This window comes from Hemitrygon akajei, chromosome 15 (assembly GCF_048418815.1).
Source record: "Hemitrygon akajei chromosome 15, sHemAka1.3, whole genome shotgun sequence".
NCBI lineage: Eukaryota > Metazoa > Chordata > Chondrichthyes > Myliobatiformes > Dasyatidae > Hemitrygon > Hemitrygon akajei.
In genome coordinates, this window is record NC_133138.1 from 49,317,846 (window position 1) to 49,341,928 (window position 24,083).

Genomic DNA, 24,083 nt, shown 5'->3' on the forward strand with positions numbered 1-24,083 from the left:
CCCAGCACCGACAAAGTAGAAAACACCTGCAGTCATACAGCAGCTGCCAAAGATTCCAGCAAATTTCTACAGGGGTACAGTGGACAGCATTAACCATATAACAATTACAGCACGGAAACAGGCCATCTCGGCCCTTCTAGACTGTGCCAAACACTTACTCTCACCTAGTCCCACCAATCTGCACTCAGCCCATAACCCTCCATTCCTTTCCTGTCCATATACCCATCCAATTTTTTTTGTAAATGACAAAATCGAAACTGCCTCTACCACTTCTACTGGAAGCTCATTCCACACAGCTACCACTCTCCGAGTAAATAAGTTCCCCCTCGTGTTACCCCTAAACTTCTGCTCCTTAACTCTCAACTTATGTCCTCTTGTTTGAATCTCCCCCACTCTCAATGGAAAAAGCCTATCCACGTCAACTCCGTCTATCCCCTTCATAATTTTAAATACCTCTATCAAGTCCCCCCTCAAGCTTCTACACTCCAAAGAATAAAGACCTAACTTGTTCAACCTTTCTCTGTAACTTAGGTACTGAAACCCAGGTAACATTCTAGTAAATCTCCTCTGTACTCTATTTTGTTGACATCTTTCCTATAATTCAGTGACCAGCACTGTACACAATTCTGACTGGCTGTGTCACAGCTTGGTATGGGGGCTCCAATGGATAGGACCGAAAGAGGCTGCAGAGGATTGTGGGATTGTAGCTTCAGCCAAGCACATCACGTGCAGCCCTCCCCCCCCCCACCCACAGAGAACATTTTCAAAGGTCAGTGCCTCCAAAAGCATCCACCACCAAGGACCCTCGTAATCCATGACATGCCCTCTTCTTGTTACTACCATCAGAGAGGTGGTACAGGAGCCTGAAGGCAACCACACTCAATGTCTTCTTCACTGCCATCAGATTTCTGAAAGGTCCATGAACACTACCTCACTATTCCTCCTCAGCACTGTCCATTTATTTGTAATTAGTACTTCTTGTCTCGCACTGTGCTGTTGACACAAAACAACAAATTTCAAGGCACACGTCAGTGATAATACAATTGATTCTAAAATCTCGCCAGTCCCCCAAATACTTGTTCACATGTACAGGCTGTACATAAGTTAAATGTTTATAACCAGCATAGGATTTTATTTGGCACTGACCACCAAAAATTATTTTCTTAGCTGAAGTCTTGCAATGGTTCCTATGAAATATGCAGATCTGGTGAATTTAACAGTTTTTCTTAATTTGCTCTATTTGTAAAAGACAATAATTGTATTAAAGCATAAATGTACTTTATTCAAAAAGTTGTGATTGAACAGCTGTTTTTAATGTGAAATATCGCGTTCCAGTGACATAGTAAAAGATTACAATGTTATTATTTATCTAAATAGTTTCACAGGAAATCAGTGTTAATTTTACATAACAAACAAATCGATTGCAACTATTATGTATCGATCAAACCCATAACAATTTATAGCTTATTTAAAAATTTCTGCATAAATTAAGTTGCTCTGTATTTGGGAAAGCCATCAAAAGACATTGGACCACACCAATAACTTGCCATCCAATTATTTAATTAAGCTCATGTCATCATTTGATCAAACTGAAATTCTGAACAGGCACCTTTCAGGAAAAACAAAGTTAATATTCAAGCATTGATTTGAAGGTCCAGGAAGTGGGAGAATCTTGAAGTGAGGCTTTCAGTGTAGCAGAGGAATTTTAGGTCAACATATCCCAAAGGCAACAACAGCAGAGCGCAGTCCAACATGCTGTCAAACAAGTATCCCCAGTATCATTCCTTCTGCGTTCTTCTACAACGTAAACTGCAATGAGAAATCATTTGGCACGTGAAAATAGGATAGGGAATCTTATCACCTCAGCCAATACAAAGAACATAGAAAAGTGTTGCTAATTTTAAACTAGATGCCTAGTTCTGGAAACAGACTTTACAATTAGAGTTATGGAAGCAATTACAGGAAACAAATCAAAAAACCTCAAAAAAAATACGACTCGTATCAACACCATACAAAAGCATTAAACAAATTGGGATTCTGAAAAGAATTAAAATATGAATATCAAGAGGTAACTGATGGTTCTGTTTGGGTGAATTCAAAACTAGGTGTAAAGTAAAAAAATTGCTAATAAATTCAGAATGCTACTTTATTGAGAATGTTGTATGTACAGCCACAGTGAAATTAAATATACAAGCAAAAAGTTAATAGAATATATTATTATGATTAGTAGTAGATGTGTGGGAAGAAGTTCACAGACCACACAATACTGGGACAAAATGACTTATTGTCACAAGTTCTATGCAATTCTGAATTAGAAACCAGCTGCGACCATTTCAGTTCCTATTTGTTTGTTCTCGTTTATTTCCCTCATTTAAATACTTGACTGAATATTAGAAAGGATCATTCCTAAATAAGAATAAGACTCCCATGGATGCAAAAAACAGAATTTTAATGTACACTTTAAAAGACAAAGATATATTTAACAAAAAAAGCATACAATTTTCCCTATTGAATTTACAGAAGCAGAAAACAAGCTTGATCCATATACACTGTGCGATGCAAATCTTCATGATTATGGAATCTGTCACATTTCTTGATCTTCAGGTCTTAATAATGACATAGAGTAAACTACCTGTACAGTGTTAAGAGTATAGTGATTAATGAAGATTTCATTCAGGATAGAAGTGAGAAAAATGTTACATTCTGCTGTGGAACTTGATACTCAACTGAGACTTAATCAGGTTAACAAGAAGAAAATCCCATATAAATGTACAGAAAAGGCACATTGATTCTGAGGAATTGTGGCAAAGGGTCTGTTACGAACCCCGTAACTGGGTTACTTACCAGCAAAGATAGAGACGTCCGTTGGAGTCTGATGATACTATTTTTAACAGTATTTATTAGTAAAAATACACAAAAATAATATCAATGCAAATATACAGATAATATACGTCGTCAATACTAAACCTAAAAGTGCGGGTATAATAATAATCAATAAGAAAGAAGCTCTATCGTTGTCTAGGGGATAATGAATTGTCCGATGGAAATCTAAAGTTTATTTCCGTTCATACACGCTCCAGTATTTGTTTGTCGCTGTGTTGCAATTGTTGGAGAGAGAGAGAGAAATAGAAGAATAACTTGCCGACTTTCCTTGGTACGATCTTGATCCGTATCCGTCCTTTAGCTAGACCGTTCCGTGGAGGACTCGCCACCCAGGCAAGGATGGACACACACACAAGCCCCCCATCGGTCTCATACATTTCTCCTGGTGTGTCTGAGGGGTGTTCCCCAGACCCCTCTTTTATCCTCACTCACGGGGTCTCAGATGTCAATCAGGTTGGGATGATGCAATCCCTCAACCAGACCACTCTGGTTGACCCCTGAGGGGTTTCAATGAATAGTACAGTACTCGTACACAATTCCTTCTCCAAGAGACAATAGCAGTAATCAGTGGTTCCGTTACGCGTTTGTTAGGAGACATTCCAAACCTTGTGTATTCTGCGGTGTCTATAACAACTGCCTTTGCTGTTCCTGTGTCTCTCTCATTACTGACATGCTGTGTATCTCTCTCATTTCCTGGGTCTCAGACCCAAAATAATAGCAATCTTGTGATTCTCAAAAGGGGGGGGGGGCGGGCATTGGCGATTCTGGACCCTTCTGTCCATCAGATTTGCTCCTCATTCGTAACACCCCCATCCTTCTAAGGATTTTTACCACAGGTAAAAATTAACTACTACAGAGTCTTACAGAATTTCAGAATCTAACACAAGAGTTTTTTTCCACTGCAAAGTAATACAGTTATACATTCAATTCAGCATCTAAACAGTTAGCGATTACATTGTCACCTCCTTTAATATCTTAATATCTTGTACCTTAATAAATTCCTGTAGCATCAGACTCCAATTTAATAACCACCTATTTTTATTCCTTTTCTTCAGCAAAACAAAACTAAAGAGTTGTAATCTTAGCTTACGTGTATATTACAAAAGTTTATGCAAATATTAATCTTTATTTTACTTTCAAACTTAACAGTCAATTTTCCATGGTGTTGTCTTTATTATTTACATGCTTTGTCGAAATCCCTTAAAACCGGATCCTGTTATTTAAAGTGGCATCCCGTCAACCCTTGCCCTTTTTCCAGTTAACTCCCATGTGGTTAGCTTGCTTACCAGTGTGGAATAGGCTTTTGCATGCTCCTTTCATAGGAGTTATTTTATCAACAGTGTTTTCCAAACTTAGCCCATTTTCTGAACTTCCACACAATTCTTTATTTTTAAGCAAGTCGTTAGTTTTATCTTCAGGACCCTTCATTCTATTAGTTTTCAGTTTAATATCTGCAAGCGATCGCTCTTTGTCCAAACAACATTTCAAATTCTGCCTTTTCACAGCACACCCTTGCATAACATTAGCGAGTGGGGCACCTTTACACATTCCAAATCAAACTGTAATTGATTCGCAGGCACCTTGGTAACAAGCCATTGTTCCTTCAGCCTGGTTACTGCTTCTGACACCAATCCAGACTTTAAATTTTCTTCATTCAACTTAGGAACTACGCTTTTCCCTTCTCTTTCAGTAATAATATCCACATCACCACCTTTTATCTCCTCACTAACTTTTAACACTCCTTCGAACACAAACAACTGGGAATTCTCACTTCCCACTATTACCAAGGTTAACCCTTTCTTCACTGAACCAAGTCCATCTGACCCACAAGGACTGCATTCCTTTTTAACTGAATCAGATACCTCAGACTTTTCCTGAGTTCCATTACTAGGTTCAGTACCATGTGCATCCACATCTTGAACACACTCAAACGGGACATCTGCTTCGTCCAGGCTTTCAATACCCGTCCCCTTATCAAATTCTAAGTTCCCCTGATCCTCCCAGTTACTCTCTGGGCAACTCCCTTCCAGAGTAAACTCAACCCTGCGGGCTGAAACAACCTCATCTGCCAACCCAGCAGACTCCTTCAAGGTAATGGCATCCTTTTCATCTAGGACTGCCCTCATTTCATTATTGGGAACTCCTTTAAAATTTTCAACTTCTTCAAACAGTTCTGTCAAGCCAGACAGATCATCCATGTCCAACCCTGGACCTTCTAACAGCCTTATCTGTTTCTCATTTTTACTCCGTGCCTCTATAAATTTCCTCCTGGCTAAGGGTAGGTCTACCTCCTCTCCTTTACTCTTACACCTCCCTATTCTCCGTTTTACCACCCTCTAACCCCCTCTTGGTACAGGGCCGGTAAAAACGTCTCAGCCAAATCGATACTGGCCTGATTTAAACTGGTCTCTTTCTCAGCTGTCTTTCTCGACATGCTGCGAGTGGTCGCGCATGCGGGATAGATCTTGGAATCTAGGGGCGGGTCCTCAACACTTACAGGCTTGCTCGTCAGCTTCATTGCTGACCAAACCTCACCACCAGCTAAATCATTACCAAGAAGGATGTTCACGTCAGTTCTCGGAAATTCTGATCGCACCCCTATTTCAACTGGTCCAGATACCAGCTCACAATTTATAATGATCCTATGCAAAAGCTTCTGTCCCTTTTCCTATGCCTCTCAAAGCTACCTCTCCCGTCTCAGGACCAAAATCTAGTACCTTACTGAGAATCAATGACTGCTCAGCTCCAGTATCTCTCCAGATCCGCACTGGAACTGGTGTTTCTCCCTCTTTCAGACACGGTCCCTTCTGAAATAAATTTCTCACGCCCCTCTCGTATTCTATCTACCTGGGGCTTTCTCGTCGATTTACTGATCAACACAATACACCCTGTAGGGACTGCTGCTTTCCCTTTTCCTGTCTCCTTCCTCGGAGCAAAGCACTTAGATGCAATATGACCCACCTTTCCACAATTAAAATAGGTCAAGCCAGGACCCCTCCTGCCATCTTGCCTTTCTTCCTCCTTATTTTTACCACTAGCTCCCGGCTGAATCTCTGCCCCAGCCGGCGGGCTTTCTCTACCGTTCCTATGGTCTTTCTGGTAACTCTTATTCGAGGAAAACTTTGTCTTGTGGGTTAGGGCATATTCATCTGCGAACCTGGCAAATTCAGATATGGACTTATTCGGCTTCTTGTTCAAATACATCCAGATATCATCCGAAACACAATCTTTAAATTCCTCAATCAGAATTAACTCCCTGAGATGCCGAAAATCTTCTTCCACCATTTCTGCTGCACACCAATGATCCAAGAGCACACCCTTCTCATAGGCAAGCTCTGCATACGTCGGATTCCACACTTTCTTTAAATTTCTGAACTTTTGTCTATAGGCCTCAGGTACCAATTCATAGGCCCGAAGAATGGCCTCTTTTACTTCCTCATAATTCTCATACTCCTCCTCCTCCACAGACAACGCCACATATGCTCGTTGTGCCTTCCCTTTAAACACACTCTGTAACAACGCCACCCACTGATCTCTGGGCCACTTCTGACTCACTGCCACCTTTTCAAAATGCAAGAAATATCAACATCTGTCTCCTCGAATGGAGGTACTAACCTAAACTCCCTACTAACATTAAACCGCTCCTCTCGGTCTGGCCCTTGAGCTCTTCGCTCTTTCCTTAACTTCTCCATGTCCCGCTCATGTTGCCTCTGTTTCTCCTTCTCCTCATACTCCCTCTGCTTTTCAGCTCTTTCCTTCTCCTTTTCAACTGCTTCCAGCTGTTTTAACTTAATTTCATGCTCCAACCTTAATTTTTCCAACTCTAACTGAACCTTCCCACTGGCTGGTACCTTTTCTGGGATCTGTTCCACTACCTCAGCCGAAAACACATTCTTCTCAATATAATGCTGAGTTATGACCCTCTGCATCTCCCGCTTTTTCATTGACAACCTCACCTCTGCGAGATTTAGTCCTTTCGCAATATTTATCAAGTCCGACTTTGTGGCAGCCTCTAGCGCCTCCGGAGTCGGGTTTTTTATAAATTCGTCTACGTCCATCTTTGCTGGTTTCCCATCTGGTTACCCGCGCAACCAGATCCAAGTTTGGACTTAAAAGCCCGATTTACTGGCCCTCCAATTTGGTATCAAATCTCGAGACGAGGCCCCAAGTTGTTACAAACCCCGTAACTGGGTTACTTACCAGCAAAGATAGAGACGTCCGTTGGAGTCTGATGATACTATTTTTAACAGTATTAGTAAAAATACACAAAATTAATATCAATACAAATATACAGATAATGTATGTCGTCAATACTAAACCTAAAAGTGCGGGTATAATAATAATCAATAAGAAAGAAGCTCTATCGTTGTCTAGGGGATAATGAATTGCCCGATAGAAATCTAAAGTTCATTTCAGTTCATACAGGCTCCAGTGTTTGTTTGTCGCTGTGTTGCAATTGTTGGAGCAAGAGAGAGAGCAATAGAAGAATAAGTTGCCGACTTTCCTTGGAACGATCTTGATCCGTATCCGTCCTTTAGCTAGACCGTTCCGAGGAGGACTCGCCACCCAGGCAAGGATGGACACACACTCAAGCCCCCACCGGTCTCATACGTTTCTCCTGGTGTGTCTGAGGGGTGTTCCCCAGACCCCTCTTTTATCCTCACTCACGGGGTCTCAGATGTCAATCAGGTTGGGATGATACAATCCCTCAACCAGACCACTCTGGTTGTCCCCTGAAGGGTTTCAATGAATAGTACAGTACTCAATACACAATTCCTTCTCCAAGAGACAATAGCAGTAATCAGTGGTTCCATTCTGCATTTGTTAGGAGACATTCCAAACCTTGTGTATTCTGTGGTGTCTATAACAACTGCCTTTGCTGTTCCTGTGTCTCTCTCATTACTGACATGCTGTGTATCTCTCTCATTTCCTGGGTCTCAGACCCGAAATAATAGCGATCTTGCGATTCTCAAAAGGGGGGGGGGGGCGGGCATTGGCGATTCTGGACTCTTCTGTCCATCAGATTTGCTCCTCATTCGTAACAGGTCACTGATCCAAAATATTAAATTGCTGCTGCTTCGTTGGCTGAGTTCTTCCAGCATTTTTGTTTCACATTTTGTTAATTTGACTAATATTTACTAGTCATCCACTATTTATTTTACTGGTGTATATGGATTGTGACCTCAGCCCCCACTCTACTTCCTGTACACCTAACTATGTGGGCAGATTGTGCTCTAATTTCATCTATTGAAATTAGATGATACTATTGTAGTGGGCCTTCTCTCAAATAATGAGATAAGAGAGCCTAGTGACATGGTATCATGACAACAACCTTTCCCTCAAAGTCAGCAAAAGAGCTGGTCATTGACTTTAGGAAGGAGAGTGCATATTCCTTCATGACACTTGTGCACCATTAAAGATGCGAATAATTCCTTCGGTAAATTTATAATGTAATTGTAACATCCATATAGACCAACTGCTTTTCATTGCAGTCCTTTAGTTTCATACCTCCTTTTATTAGTCTATACCACTAAGAACTTCACCTGCTCTAAGCATCAGTTTCTCAAAGTCTAGTTAAATAATGACAATATAAATTCAAGTAAATTTAACATGAATGTTTGACTTGTTGAATATTAGGAAGCAACACACCTCTGTATCCATAAACTAGTTATTCCCTTTAAACTTACTTAATCTAAATTCCATATACAATGCTACAGGATGAATTTCCACTGCATTTAAAGAATGAGGGTGGGGAGAAGGGTATTTGAACAGGAGTTACAGGGGGATGGTAATCTGGAGTGCCAGGGTAGGTGGTGGAGTGGTTATGGGAAAATATGTTAATTCTACAAAAAAATAAAGACAAGAATCATAAGATTGAGCACGATGGGAATAACGTTCTGACTTCTGTCTAGTTCAGTGCATGGAGTATTGTAGATAAGGTGGATGAACTTAGAATATGGATCAGGACGTGGAATTACGATATCACAGACATTAGTGAGACATGGTTGCAGGAGGAGCAGGACTGGCAAGTTAATATTCTGGGATTCGGTTGTTTTAGACATGATAGAACAGGAGGGATTAAAGGAGAATGGTGGAAAATGTCATGACAGGACAAATAGGAGAGCTCATCTACTGAGGATATACGAGAAGAACTGTGGAATAAGAAAGGATTGATCATATTAATCGAATCATAGTTAGGATTCAGAGGAATAAATTTGTAAAGTCAGTGATTTTAACATTCCATGTATTGGCTGGGACTCACATTACTGTAAAAGGGATAGAGTTTGTCAAATCTGTTCAGAAAAGTTTCATTAATCGATATATAAAGGTCCCAACGAGAGAGAGTGATACTGGATCTCCTGTTATGGAACGAGACAGGCAGGTGACAGAAGTATGTGTAGGGAAACACTTTAGACCTGACAGTTATAACTCCACCAGTTTCAAGATAATTTGGAGAAAGATAGGTCTGGTCCTCAGGTCGAAATTCTAAATTGGAAAAAGGGCCATTTTGATGGTGTCAAAAAGAATCTAGTAAGTGTGGATTGGGATAGGTTGTTTTCTAGCAAAGATGTGCTTGATAAGGGTAAGGCCTCCAAAAGGGAAATTTTGACAGTAGAGTTTGTATGTTCCTGTCAGAATAAAAGATAAAACCAGGTTTAGAGAACTTTGGTTTTCAAGAGATATTGAGGCCTGGCTCAAGAAGAAGAATGAAATGCATAGCAGGAACAAATTAGATACTTGAGTATAAGAAATGCAAGAGGGCTAAAAAGCGCCATTAGGTTCCCCTAGCAATCAAGGTGAAGGAGAATCCCGAGGGCTTGTACAGGTATATTAAAAGCAAAAGAATAGCAAGGGACAATCAGAGTAGTCATCTAAGGATGAAGCCAAATGAGCTGGGGGAGATCTTATATTAAAAATTTCCTTCTTTATTTACTCAGAAAAAAAGGCACATAGTCTATAGAATGGAGGAAAAACAACAATGAGGTCATGGACTATATATGGATTACAGAGAAGGTGCTTTTTGTCTTGAGGAAATTAGGGTGAATAAATCCTCAGGGCTGACAATGAGTTGCTTTGGACCTTGTGAGAGGTTAATGCAGAGATTGCAGGGGTCCTGGCAGAGGTATTTAACATGTCCTTAGTCACAGATGGTGTCAGAAGATAGTTAATGTTGTTCTATTTTTTAAATAGAGGCTCTAAGAATAAGCCAGGGAATATTAGGATAGTGAGACTGATGACAGTCGTGGGTAAGTTATTGGAAGGTATTATAAGGGACTAGATAAAAAAGTATTTGGATAGACAGACACTCATTAGGAATAGTCAACATGGTTTTGTGAGAGGTAGGTTGTGCCTAACTAATCTTAGAGTTTTTCAAGGAGGTTACCAGTTACGTTGATGAAGGAAAGATGTTGTCTAAATGAACTTTAGCAAGGCCTTTAACTAGGTATTGCATGGGAGATTGGTCAAAAACGTTCAGTCACTTAGCATCAAGGATGAGGTAGTAAATTTGATTCGACATTGGTTTCATGGGAGAAGCCAGAGAATGGTAGTAGATGGTTGCATCTCTGACTGGATTGGAGGTCTGTGGCTAGTGGTGTGCCACTAGTGGTTGTGTCTGTCATCTATATCAATGTTCTGGATAGTAATGTGGTAAACTAGATCAGCAAATTTGAAGATGACACCAGGATTGGCGACATAGTAAACAGCAAAGGCGGCTCTCAAAGCCAGCTGGGAAAAACAGGTTGTAAAATGGAAGATAGAACTTAATGCAAACAAGTGTGAGGTTTGCACTAAGGGAGGACAAACCAGGGTAGGACTTGCATGGTAAGCAGAAGAGCACTGAGAAGTATGGTAGAACAGAGGAATCTGGGAATACAGGTCCATAATTCCTCAGAAGTGGCAACACAGGTAGATATAGTCATAAAGAGTTTTGGCAGATTGGCCTTCATAAATCAAAGTATTGAGTAAAGTAAAGAAGTTGGGGTGTTATGTTGAAGTTGTGAAAGATGTTGGTGAGGCCAAATTTGGAGTATTGCGTGCAGTTCTAGTCATCTACCTACAGGATGTTGCCAGGACTTGAGGGCCTGAGTTATAGGGAAAAGTGAATATGTTAGGTCTTTATTCCCTGGAGTGTAGAAGAGGAGAGTATATGAGAGGAGATTTGATAGAGATATACAAAATTGAGGGGTAGAGATAGGGTAAATGCAAGCAGGCTTTTCCCACTGAGGTTGGATGAGCCTAGAACTACAAATCTGAGTTAAGGATCAAAGGCAAAATGTTTTAAGGAGATCACGAGGGTGAATCTCTTCACTCAGAGGGTGTTGAGAGTATAGGGCCAAGCTGCCAGAGGAAGTGGTGAATGCGGGTTTGATTTCAATGTTTAAGAGGAGTTTGAATCAGTATATGATGGGAAGGGTTTGGAAGACTGTGGTCAATTGATGAGACTAGGCAGTATATTAGTTTGACATAGACTAGATGGGCCAATGGGCCTGTCTCTGTGCTGTAGTGCTCTATAACTCTACAACTTTCTGACTATCAGTTTTAAGAATGCTTACACATGCACATACTCATCCAGACCTTAGAGTAAAGACGAAATAAAAATATGCAGATATTAAAAAATAGTGATTAAGACAAGATGATTGGAGCAAAAATATAAAATTAAATTTGAAGTTTTGGAAGGAATGAGAGGCCATTATTAGTTACCATCCAAGACTGAATGTTCAGATACAAGCATCTTTAAAGATTCTAAGTAATATCAACACCTGTTAACTGGAAAGACAAATTTCAAACAACAGACAAAATGCTGGAGGAACTCTGCAGGCCGGGTAGCATCTATGGAAAAGAATAAACAGCTGACATTTGGGCCAAAACCCTTCATCAAGACTGGTAGCTACAAACATTCATTACCAAAGGAAGAGCAGAACTGTTCACATTTAGATGAAATTTCTAGTCTATGTAAAGGGCAATCTAATCTGGAAGTATTTTAAATAGTATCCAAGAGCACAAAAATGAATAGATAACAAAGCAGCAGAAATTAAATTATTATTGTTAAGGCCCTGCTTCTCAATTCCTTTCTAATTCTTTAAAATCTGCCAGACAAGTCTCTTTTACTATCTTTGAAGTTGGCATTCTTATTTACCACTACAGGCAACCACAAAACAAAGAAACCCAACAGATCCCACTAAAGCAAGACTGTCAAGCTCCTAATGTGTGGGGAAGAATCGTGCAAACAATAACAAGTAAGCAAATAACACTCAGAACCAAAGGTCATGAAAGTGAGTCCACAAATAGCCACAAAGTCAGCTTATCGCTGCAGCCAATCCAGGGGCTCGTTAGTTGCAGGCTACAGCCTCAACTCAGCAGAGACAAGTAAACCTCACGGAGCAGTAAACTAACACTGACCCATCCCTCTGCTCTGGCTCTCACACCACGACCTTTTCAATCTGGCCCAGTGCTCAAATCAGCTAAACACTGACTCGTTCTTCACTCTTGGATCCAGGTCCTGCTGCTTTGATTCAGCCCCAAGTCCACTCCAGCAATAGCCAAACATCAGCTTGTTCCTCAATCTCAGACCCTCATCACGCCATTTTGATTTGGCCTGTAACCACCCTTAAACTGGAAGTGTTTTTGCAGAGATGTGGTTGCAGAATCACCATGGTTAGTATTATAATATTTCAGGATACTCAACAATTGCAGATGAGTGTGTCCCCACAAAATCATACTCTTCTCTACCAGAAGCACTGGATGAACCATGAGATCAACAATCAGATCAGGGCTAGATCAGAGGCATTGGGTCTGACGACCAAGTTAAATACAAAAGGTCCAGGCAGTGGCAGGACTTGAATGCTATCACCTCCTACAAAGCGAACCCAAAAGAGACAAGGCTTTGCTCTCAGATGAGCTCATTGCCTTTTATGCTCACTTCGACCTTCAAAACATGGAGGTAGCTTCATAAACTCCCACAGAGACACAAATGACCCAGTGATTTCAGTCTTTTGAGGCTTATGCAAGAGAGTCCTTCAGGATGCTAAACCTACAGAAAGAATCCAGTCCACAAGGGGAACCTGGCTGAGCACTATTTGTTTTTGCTACTAACATCGCAAACTAATTCTTCTACTTGTTTTTTCACTCAAAGATCCTTCCTCTCTTTGCTTTGTTATCTATTCATTTTTGTGCTCTTGGATACTATTTAAAATACTTCCAGATTAGATTGCCCTTTACATAGACTAGATCTTTCATCTAAATGTGAACAGTTCTGCTCTTCCTTTGGTAATGAATGTTTGTAGCTACCAGTCTTAATGAAGGGTTTTGGCCCAAATGTCAGCTGTTTATTCTTTTCCATAGATGCTACCAGGCCTGCAGAGTTCCTCCAGCATTTTGTCTGTTGTTTGAAATTTGTCTTTCCAGTTAACAGGTGTTGATATTACTTAGAATCTTTAAAGATGCTTGTATCTGAACATTCAGTCTTGGATGGTAACTAATATTGGCCTCTCATTCCTTCCAAAACTTTAAATTTAATTTTATATTTTTGCTCCAATCATCTTGTCTTAATTATCTTAGATAAGGTTGGAGAAAGTGCATCATGTGGAAGGGATGTTTAAGTCTGAATGGTGGTGAGGGATGAGATGTATAAATAAGCCCTGCACCTCCTATAGTTGCAGGGAACATGCCAGGATCTGGGAAGGGGGAGAGGGGGAGAGGAATGTATATTTAATGACTAGATTTTGATGGAGCTGGCAGAAACTGACACAATGATATGCTGAATGTGGAGAGTTTAAAAAGAGGATTAAGAATTAAATCTGTATCTTTGTTGTGTTTGGAGGAAGGTGGGTGAAAGCACAAGTCCAAGAAATGAAGGAATTACAAGAGAGGGCTCTGTCAACCACAGTAGAAGGAAAGCAACATTTTAAATGTCCTGGAATTGAAAATTACTTAATTTTTCACCATTCACTTTGCTGGGAGCATAGCATTTCTTTCAAAAATAGATAAAAGAGATCAGAAGATATTAGTGCTGCAAGAAACCTTGATGTTTCTCAACACACCTCAAAAATCAATGATCAAGTACAGGAAGCAATTAGGAAGAGTGATTTCATGGAAGGGATTGCCCTATGAGGAAAAATAAAGCAGATTTGAGTTGAGTAGAATGTGAGACAATCTCATTAAAATATTCAAAATTCTTATGGGCAGGGTAGATGCAGGGATGATTCTGCCCCTAAGTTGATGTCTAAAGACAGAAGCCATCATCTCAATATATAGGGTGTTGACCGTTCAGGGAACATGACAAATTTCTTCAGTCCAGAATGCAGCAAATCATTAGAATCCTATATTGAATACAGCTGAGAATCTTGGCTATTGTGCATATTTGAAACAGATCAACTCAATCATTAAGAGAAACTACATTTACCCCGGAGGTTGATACTAGGATAGGCTAATCATGATTTTATTGAATGCAGAAGAAATGCAAGGGATTGAATTGACTACTTTTTCTATTTTCTTAATTGTAAATTTCATATATAAAGGCTTGGTAGAGAGGGGGACAAGAATAGATACTCAATGTGGTTGTGTTTAATTGTTTTAGAATAGATAGAGAAGCCGATATGTCAGGGGTGGGCGGGGAGTTGCACTATCAATCAGGGACAACATCACACCTGCACTCAAAGGAAAGATAACAGAAGACTCATCCACTGAGCCCATATGAGTAGAACTCAAAAAATACAAAAGATGCAATCACTCTGATGGGATTATACTACAGACCCTTGAATAACTACTGGGACTTTGAGGAACAGATATGCAGAGAGATTAGGGAAAGATGTAAAAACAACACATGTTGTTGTAGTGGGGGAACTTCACCATCCCAAATATAGAAGGGAATCTTGTTAGTGTAACAGGTTTGGATGGGAAGGTGGTGCAGTCAGGAAGGGCCATACCGGACCTGTTTGGGTAATGAGCTGGACAACCGGTATATTTTCCCCTAGGGTTGGAATGTCTAATAACAGAGGGCATGCATTTAAGGTGAGAGGAGGCATGTCGTGGGCGGTGGGTTCCTGGTGTGGTAGTGGAGGCAATTATGATAGGGGCAGTCAAGAGGCTCTTAGAAGGGCAGATGATGTACAAGAAATGGAAGAATATGGACATTATGTAGGCAGAAGGTAAAGGTTTAGTAGGGCATTTGATTACTAATTTAATTAGCTGAATTATCCCACTTTTCTATCTTTTACAGAACCACCCTCCCTCGTCGTGTGTCTACTTATTCTCCAATCATGCCTTTCATTGTGGATATTGTCATTCATATTTGGCATGACCCTGCTTGCTCTTGTACTCTGTTCCATTTTCCTTCAAGAGGAACTTGTTCCACATATTTGTTTGTCACTTATTAAAAATACCTTAGTAATTTAACAATGCTACTCAGAAAGGAACAAGGGAATCAATCATGTTTGCCTCCCTTAGGCACTGATGTGCTCAGTATATTATATATTTTAAAAAAGTATCACTGAAATACCAGAGATACCAGAGCGGCAGCAGCAATAACAATAAAAACACACAATGTAGTTAACAATCAAAGCACAAGATTCTGGAAGTCCAAGTTTAAGTCACACTCCATCAACTTACTCAAATCTCAAAGAATTCCACATAATTATTTTAAAGAACACTGAAATTGTCTATGGCACACCTCAGAGTCTTACCATTTGCTGTGTAAGCCTTAGCATGGTTTATCCTCCCAAAGCGCAACACCTCACATGTCTGCTTTAAATTCCATGTGCTATTTTTAGCCCATTTCCCACTTCTAACCAATATTTACTTATTCTTGTCAGCAAAAATATATTTCGTCATTTTATCTGTTGTTTGTGAGAACATGCAGTGAACAAGCTAACTATTAAGTTTTCCATAAAACCATAGCTGGAAAAATGGCAGATGGAATTAAATGCAGACGCACTTGAGATGTTGCACTTTGAGAGGACAAACCAGGGCTCTGAGGTGTGCTGTGGAACAAAGGGATGTGAGAGTATAGATCTATCATTCCTTGAAAGAGGCATCACAGGTACAAACCCCATTTCCAGAAAAGATTGGGATATTTTCCAAAATGCAATAAAAACAAAAATCTGTGATAATGTTAATTCACGTGAACCTTTATTTAACTGACTAAAGTAAAGATTTTCAATAGTTTTACTGACCAACTTAATTGTATTTTGTAAATATACACAAATTTAGAATTTGATGGCTGCAACACACTCAAAAAAAGTTGGGACAGAGGCATATTTACCATTGTGTTACATCACCTTTCCTTTTAATAACAATTTTTAATCATTTTGGGAACTGAGGATACTAATTGTAGAAGATTTGCAATTGGAAATTTTGTCCATTCTTGCTTGATATAAGACTTCAGCTGCTCAACAGTCTGTGGTCTCCGTTGTCGGATTCTACTCTTCATGATGTGCCATACTTTTTCAATAGGAGATAGATCTGGACTGGCAGCAGGCCAGTCAAGCACACGCACTCTGTGTCTACAAAGCCACGCTGTTGTAGCCCATGCAGAATGTGGTCTGGCATTGTCCTGCTGAAATAAGCATGGATATCCCGGGAAGAGACATCGCCTTGATGGCAACATATGTCTCTCTAAAATCCTAATATACACCTCAGAGTCAATGGTACCTTCACATACATGCAACTCAGCCATGCCGTGGGCACTGATGCACCCCCATACCATCACAGATGCTGGCTTTTGCACCTTTTGGTGATAACAATCAGGATGGTCATTTTCATCTTTGGCACGGAGAACTCGTCGCCCATTTTTCCCGAAAACTAGCTGAAATGTGGACTCATCTGACCACAGCACACGGTTCCACAGTCTTTCGGTCCATCTGTGATGAGCTCGGGCCCAGAGAACTCGCCGGCGTTTCTGCGTGGAGTTGATGTATGGCTTCCTCCTTGCGTAATACAGTTTCAAGTTGCATTTCTGGATGCAGCGACGGACTGTGTTAAGTGACAATGGTTTTCTGAAGTACTCCCGAGCCCAGGTGGCTATAATTGTCACAGTAGCATGACGGTTTCTTAGGCAGTGCCGCCTGAGGGCTCGAAGATCACGCGCATTCAACAGTGGTTTCCGACCTTGCCCTTTAAGTACTGAGATGTCTCTGAATTCTCTGAATCGTTTCACAATATTATGTACTGTAGATGTTGAAATACTTAAATTCTCTGCAATCTTGCATTGGGAAATGTTCCTTTTGAACTAACAATTCTCTCATGAATTTTGGCACAAAGGGGTGAGCCATGACCCATCCTTGCTTGCAAAGACTGAGCCTTTGATGGACACTACTTTTATACCCAGTCATCATACCTCACCTGCTACCAATTAGCCTGTTTAATGTGGAGTCTTCCAAACCGGTGTTACTTGAATATTCTGTGCACTTTTCAATCTTATTTTAACTCTGTCCCAACTTTTGTTGAGTGTGTTGCAGCCATCAAATCCTAAATTTGTGTATATTTACAAAATACAATTACCGGTAAGTTGGTCAGTAAAACTATTGAAAATCTTTTCTTTGTACTTTTGTCAGTTAAATAAAGGTTCACGTGAATTAACATCACAGATTTTTGTTTTTATTGCATTTTGGAAATTATCTCAACTTTTCTGGAAATGGGTTTGTAGATAGGATCATAAATCAAAGTACTGAGTACAGGAGTTGGGATGTTATACTGAAGTTGTTCAATATATTAGTGAGGCCAAATTTGGAGTATTGTGTGAAGTTCTACCTTTCCACCTAACTACCGAAAAGATATCAACAACATTGAAAGGGTACAGAGAAAATTTATAAGGATGTTGCTAAAACTTGAGGACTTGAGTTATAGGGGAAGGTTGAGTAGGTTAGGACCTTATTCTCTGGAGGGCAAGAGAATAAAGCTTTAATCTAATAGAGATATACAAAATTATGATGATTATAGATATGGTAAATGCATGTAGGCTCCCCACCCCCCCCCCCCCTCAGTTTGAGCAAACTAAAGGTCATAGCTTTAGGGTGAAGGATGAAATATTTAAAGGGATTCTGAGGGGAAACTTCACTCAGAGGATTGCGTGAGTGTGGAACGAGCTGCCAGTGGAAGTGGTAGATGCAGGTTCAATTGTTACATTTAAGAGAAATTTGGATCACTATGTGGATGTTAGAGATATGGTGGGAGCATGGATCTATGCTCTCTTCAAACATTTTCGGGTCCCAAGATCAATAAATGCCTTCTTTTCAGGCTTTCTGCCTTTCAAGATAGCCAAGCAAACACTCAGTTAGAGAGGCCAACTAATTTGTTTGTCATTATGTGCTGTGTCCTGTGAGACAGGTGATCATAATCTTTCCATGACTATGATTGTTCCTGGCAAACTTTTCTACAGAAGTGATTTGCTATTGCTGCCTTCTGGGCAGTGTCTTTACAAGACAGGCGGCCCCAGCCATATCAATACTCTTCAGAGATTTCTTGCCTAGCGTTGAGGTCACATAACCAGGATTTGTGCCATGCACTAGCCACTAGATGACCATCAACCATCTGTTCCTAGAGAAGAATTTTATGTTGGCCTAGACAACAGCATCCACAGCCCATGAAATGATATTTTACTTTAATTATCTACCTGCACTGCATGCTCTGTAGCTGTTACATTTTACTCTGTATTCTGCTATTTTCTTTCCACCATATACTGTGTAATGCACTGTGTAATGTATTGATCTATATGAACAGTATGCATGACAAGCTTTTTACCTTGGTACTTGTGACAATAAGAAACAAATTTCAATAAATGAAAAACTTCCACCACTCCTAGAAAAAAAGCTCCCATTTGGTGTCAAGTTCTGTTTGACATTACTTTTGAAGCATTCTAGGATAACTTATTGAATTAATAGAACTTCACAAAAATGCAAGTCATCATTACAAAGTTTAATTTGGAGAATCACAGGATAACTGCGATCTTATGCAAGTGATTTAATTTTAAAAAACAGAATAATGAATATTCTAGTGGTTAATGAAAGCCAAAAATGAATACATTAGAACAAAATTCCTCACTCCCACTGTCATAACAGTTAATTAAAAGTAAACTATTTAGGTTCTGTATACAAGCAAATTAAACCAGCAATTCAGACAAAGCAAAACTGGGAAGCACAAGTGCTAATAACACATCACTTCTGCACGAGGTTAATGCCTTTTATGAACACTTTGAAAGGGAGGATAACACCATACACAAGCCTCCACAACTTTGAGACTTCAGTCTCTGAGGCCAATGGCAAAGCATCCTACAACAGAGGCCCCAGGCAGCATACCAGGCCAAGTGCAGACCATCTATCTGGCATATTCACATCTCCAACATCTTGATTCTGTCATCCAAGTTTCCCATTTGCTTCAAAAGAACACCTGTAGTTCCAGTGCCCGAGAGGAGCATGGCAACCTGCCTCAATCACTACCATTTGATTGCATTTACATCCACCATATTGAAGGTTGGTTATAGCAAAAATCAACTGATGCCTCAGATGACCTGGATCCCCTTTGATTTGCCTGTTGCCACAATAGGTCAACACAAGTGCCTGTTCACTTTGTTCTGGACTGTTTGGAGCACAATACACATCAGGCTGTTCATTCACCACAGCTCTGTGCTTGACACAATAATCCCCTTCAAACTTACCACCAAGCTCCAGGTCAGGGCCTCTGTACCTCCCAATGTAACTGGATTTTGATTACCTCAATGGCAAACCACAATCAGTAAGGAATGGGAACAATATTGTCTCCTTACTGACCAGCACCAGAGGTGTACCTCCTGTCTGCATGCTTAGTATCTTGCTCTATTCTCTTTACACCCACAATTGTATGGCTAAGCACAGCTCCAATATTACCTCCACTCCACTATTATTCCAGAGATGCTTTGCACCAAGCTAACCCAGCTGGCTATACCCTGCAGTATCTGTCAGTGGATTACAAATAGGAAGGAAGCAGTATGTAAGGCAGGCTTATACTTATCTGATCAAATGTCTATAAGCACAGGTTCTCACCAGGGCTGTGTTCTTTCACCCCTCCTGTTCTCACTTTATACAAATGACTACCTCCACAGACAAGCCCATTAAAATCCTAAAGTTTGCAGATAACATGACTGTAGTTGGTCTCATCTTGAATAATGATGTGACCTACTATATCAAATGGAAGTAGACTGTCTTACAACATGGTGTGCTTGTAAGAACTTAGAGCTCAATGCTATCAAGCCATTAATGGAAATGAATATTGAATTCCAGCAACAACCTCCTACCTGCACCCCCCACCACCGTTGGAAATTATTGGTCAAGCTGTTTCTATTGTCGAGTCATTCAAATTCCTGGGAGCTACCATTACCAATACATTGAAGTGGGAGAAGCATGTTACGCTCATCACAAGGAAATCCCAGCAGAGATTGTCCTTACGCCATCTTAAGAAACTTAACATCTCAGGGCATATTCTAAAGAACTTTTACTCAGCTATCATTGAGAGCATTGTGGCCACCTCTATTACCATTTGGTTTCCCACCGCCTCCTCCCTCACCATGTCCAGGTTGCAGCGACTGGTCCAGTCAGCAGAGAAGATTATTGACAGTCAGCTACTGACATTAAAGGACCTGTTCATTGCCAGAGTTAAGAAAACAGTTGAAAAAAACATTGTTTCTCCACCCACACTACCAGTTACCTATTCACCAAATTGCCATCAGGGAGATGTTACAAGTCCATCAGTACCTGGACTATACATCATCTCCAAAGGCTCTTTCCTAGAGCTATCCAGCTTCTCAACAAAACGCACCCAGGTGTTATATCCTAACTGCCCCCGCACAATGTATGTTAAATGGTCCTTCCTCCTCCCCGGTTCTGTTGATAATTATTGAGTTTGCTCATATGGCCACATTTAAGTTGATTATTGACACTTGCACATGTGATTGTTTTGCTTATTGTTGATTGCTCATGGCTGCTGCACTACTGTCTTGTAAATTTTTGGTTGCTATTGCGTTGTCTGTTATGGTATTATCCTGTATTTTATGCCTGGCACCGAATCACAATCAATTCTGCTATGTTTCACTTATTGGCAATAAAGTGATTCTGATTTACAAATTCACCACCACCACCATTGTTGGTCAAATCATAGGAGACAATGAATCAGTGTGCAAGCGAGAACAGAACACTTTGTTGTGTGCTACTCCAGCATGTTCAACATCAACAAACCAAGAAGCTAATCACACAAAATGCAGGCCAGGAAGCATTACAGAAAAGAGTACAGTCGATGTTTCAGGCTGAAACCCTTCGGCAGGACCTTCGTCAACTGTACTCTTTTCCTTGATGCTGCCTGGCCTGCTGAGTTCCTCTAGTACTTTGTGTGTGTTGCTCAGATTTCCAGCACCAGCAGATTTTCTCTTGTTTGTCCAAGAAGGTAATCGTTGACTGTAGAGAGGGGAAGTCAGGGACCATGTGCCAGTTCTCACTGGTGGGTCAGAAGTGGAGAGAGTTTGCAGCTTTAAATTCCTGGTGTTAACATCTAGTACTGGACCCAGCAGGTCACTGTGATGATGATGTTGGCATACCAACATTGCCACTTTTTTTTTTTTTTAAAAAAAGAGTGAGTTAAGTATGTCACCAGTAATCTAACTGTACTAGTTGCTTCATGGTCTGGCATGGCAATGAACAGGAATGCAAGAGACTGAAAAGAGTAGTGGACATATCCCAATCCACCATGGCTAGAGCCCTCTCCACCATTCAAACCATCTACAGGAAGGAAATGTCTCAAGAAAATGGCATCAGTTATCAACGATCCCTTCCATCTGGGTCATGCACCCTTCTTGCTGCTACTGTTATTAAATAAGTATTAAAGCCTTAAGTTCCACAACAACAGATGCAGGAACAGCTGCACAGCACTAAATCCTACCTCAGCAGCAGGAAACAGTGGACTACTTCTTACATGGACTTGTCACTGACTGAAAAAAAAGGGAACGACTTCCTCACTGTCAAAACAACTTGCATACAAAGTATGTATATTTATGTTCTCTATGTGCCTATGATGCCACTGCAAGTTTTTCCACTGGACCTTGCATGTGACTATAAACTCAACTTGAAACAAACATTTTGTTATTCAATAAGCAGTTATTCAGGGTGCAAGGAAACCAACAAATACCAGTCTTCTTCCCGTTTCCCTTTGTATCTTGAAAGTACTGCAAAATTACACATTTCTCCAAAATCAAATTTATATTTTCTTAATCTAAAACTGAACTTAAATGTAAGCTGTCATCCACGAACTATTTAGAAATTCCTAAATAATAAACCTTTTAGTTCAACAGGATGCATTTGGTTTGGCATAATTACAAAACATTAATAATAATTTCAAATAATTATTCTAGATTTACTGATTTAGCAAAACAGACTTAGCCGATCTTACCTGTATTTTTTGGGACATCTGTGTAAACCATCCCTGGTTGTGGTGGTGCATTCTGCCAGCCGTACTGTGGATAACCTTGATATACAGGCTGCGCTCCTGGCGGAGGTGGGTAACTAGGGTAAGCGGCATTAACACCTGGACCATATTGTTGTGGATAAGGTGGATATGGACCTGCTGGGCCTGGCCCAGGATAAGGTGGTGGGTTGTCAGTCATGTAGAATGCTAAAGTACTTCTGTGGGTTAAAAACCAAACAAGTTACTTAACAAGCTTGTATTTATGAAGCAGATCAATTTTCACATGTGATTAACCAGTACAGTAAGTTCTAACTTATATATGAAATACTGATATTTTAAATTGCTTCAGGAATCTAAATTTCTAAACTCTGATGAGTGTGGGTGCTGGTGATGATCAGCTCAACTCTGGTTGCTACAAACTCTGCCTGACATTCATCATAGTTTCCAGACTATGGAAACACGTTGGTTAATTTCCCCAGTGTTTTCTACTTTGATCTTGCCTTGTTTGGAGCTACTGTTCGGTATCCAAGTTCAAATTACTAAATCCCTAAATTATTCTTACTCCAGGCCCCAATAAATATAGGAGTGCCTGAAAATAATTGACACTAAAGAAAAACAAAACCGTTGGATTAATTTAACGTCAATAATGGCATGAAGCACTTTACAGTCAATGCAGAATTTAATCAATTGACCTAATTTATTCACCTTCCTGACAGAAACAGCTGGGGGAGGGGAAGGATTGCAGAGGAGAGAAAGTAGTACATGCAGGGAGACACCACGATATGGAATAAAGTGTAACGAATGCAATGAAACAGGTTATTTTATGGACCATGTCGGTACTTAAAAGTGTGACTATTATATAAATACAAAGTCAAAAACAATTTCTTCAAGGGCACAAACATAAATCAGGTCAGAGGCGGTGAGACTACGAGGAGATTGTCGGTTGAAAGCAGTTGAAAGTTTTAAAAATAAATATTCTTGATCGATCCTAAACGTTGTACATTTAGTATGTAAACAGCCTGGTAATGTAATGGTCGGAAACATTACGAGTCATATAACGAAAAAGGGTAAAGAGACAAATACCATTAATGGTAAAATATACTCTCTGAACCAACGACTAAAAATATGAAGTTGTTTGTGGTGCGTTCTTCGACGACACGGGTCACAAATCAAATATTATTTAAAAAACATCCTTCAAGCCGCTGAATCATCATTACAAATACACACATAATTAGTAACCGTAATGTATAACAAGAAAACAAGCCAGATTTACGTCATTACGATCTTTAAACTCCGGAATTAACTGAACGGATAATCAATAAAGGCAAAAATCAATAGGTCACATTTAAAAATACGACTTGATCTAGCAAATTGATGGAAAAATGATAGCCAAGAGCCAAAAGGGTAAAACTTGCCTTAAGCAACTAAAACGGTATATTTGAAATTAATAAACAACATTCAACAGAAACGGGTCTATGTTTCGTAATCAAACGAAGCAAACAACAGAAATATTAACCACCAAGATTCTGTGAGGGAAGTGGTGGCGATACTCTCTTCCCGAAAGGCCAGCCTCAGCTCACCTGCCTGCTTTGTCTCCGCTGCACCTGTACTCCGCGGTCCGCTCACTCAGGCTCTGCTCCCCGCTGACGTCATGCCGCAAGGCTGAGCCACATGACAAAACCCGCCGCCCGCCCGGCGCAGCGCGCATGCGGCGGGGGCGAGTACACTGTCGTCAACTTTCCGCTTCACCTCGCGACTGACGCAGCTGCTATTTAAAA

General features: G+C 40.3%; 1 protein-coding gene across 1 annotated transcript; it reads right to left on the reverse strand.

Moving 5' to 3' along the window:
* Positions 1 to 1,291: 1,291 nt before the first annotated feature.
* On the reverse strand, positions 1,292 to 24,056 carry LOC140739340 (cysteine-rich and transmembrane domain-containing protein 1-like). The gene is made up of 3 exons (XM_073067555.1): positions 23,886 to 24,056; positions 22,291 to 22,523; positions 1,292 to 1,809 (listed from the first exon to the last, which is right to left on the reverse strand). The coding sequence occupies exons 1-3, from the start codon at positions 24,011 to 24,013 to the stop codon at positions 1,706 to 1,708; spliced, it is 465 nt and encodes a 154-aa protein (XP_072923656.1). The 5' UTR covers positions 24,014 to 24,056; the 3' UTR covers positions 1,292 to 1,705.
* Positions 24,057 to 24,083: the final 27 nt, after the last annotated feature.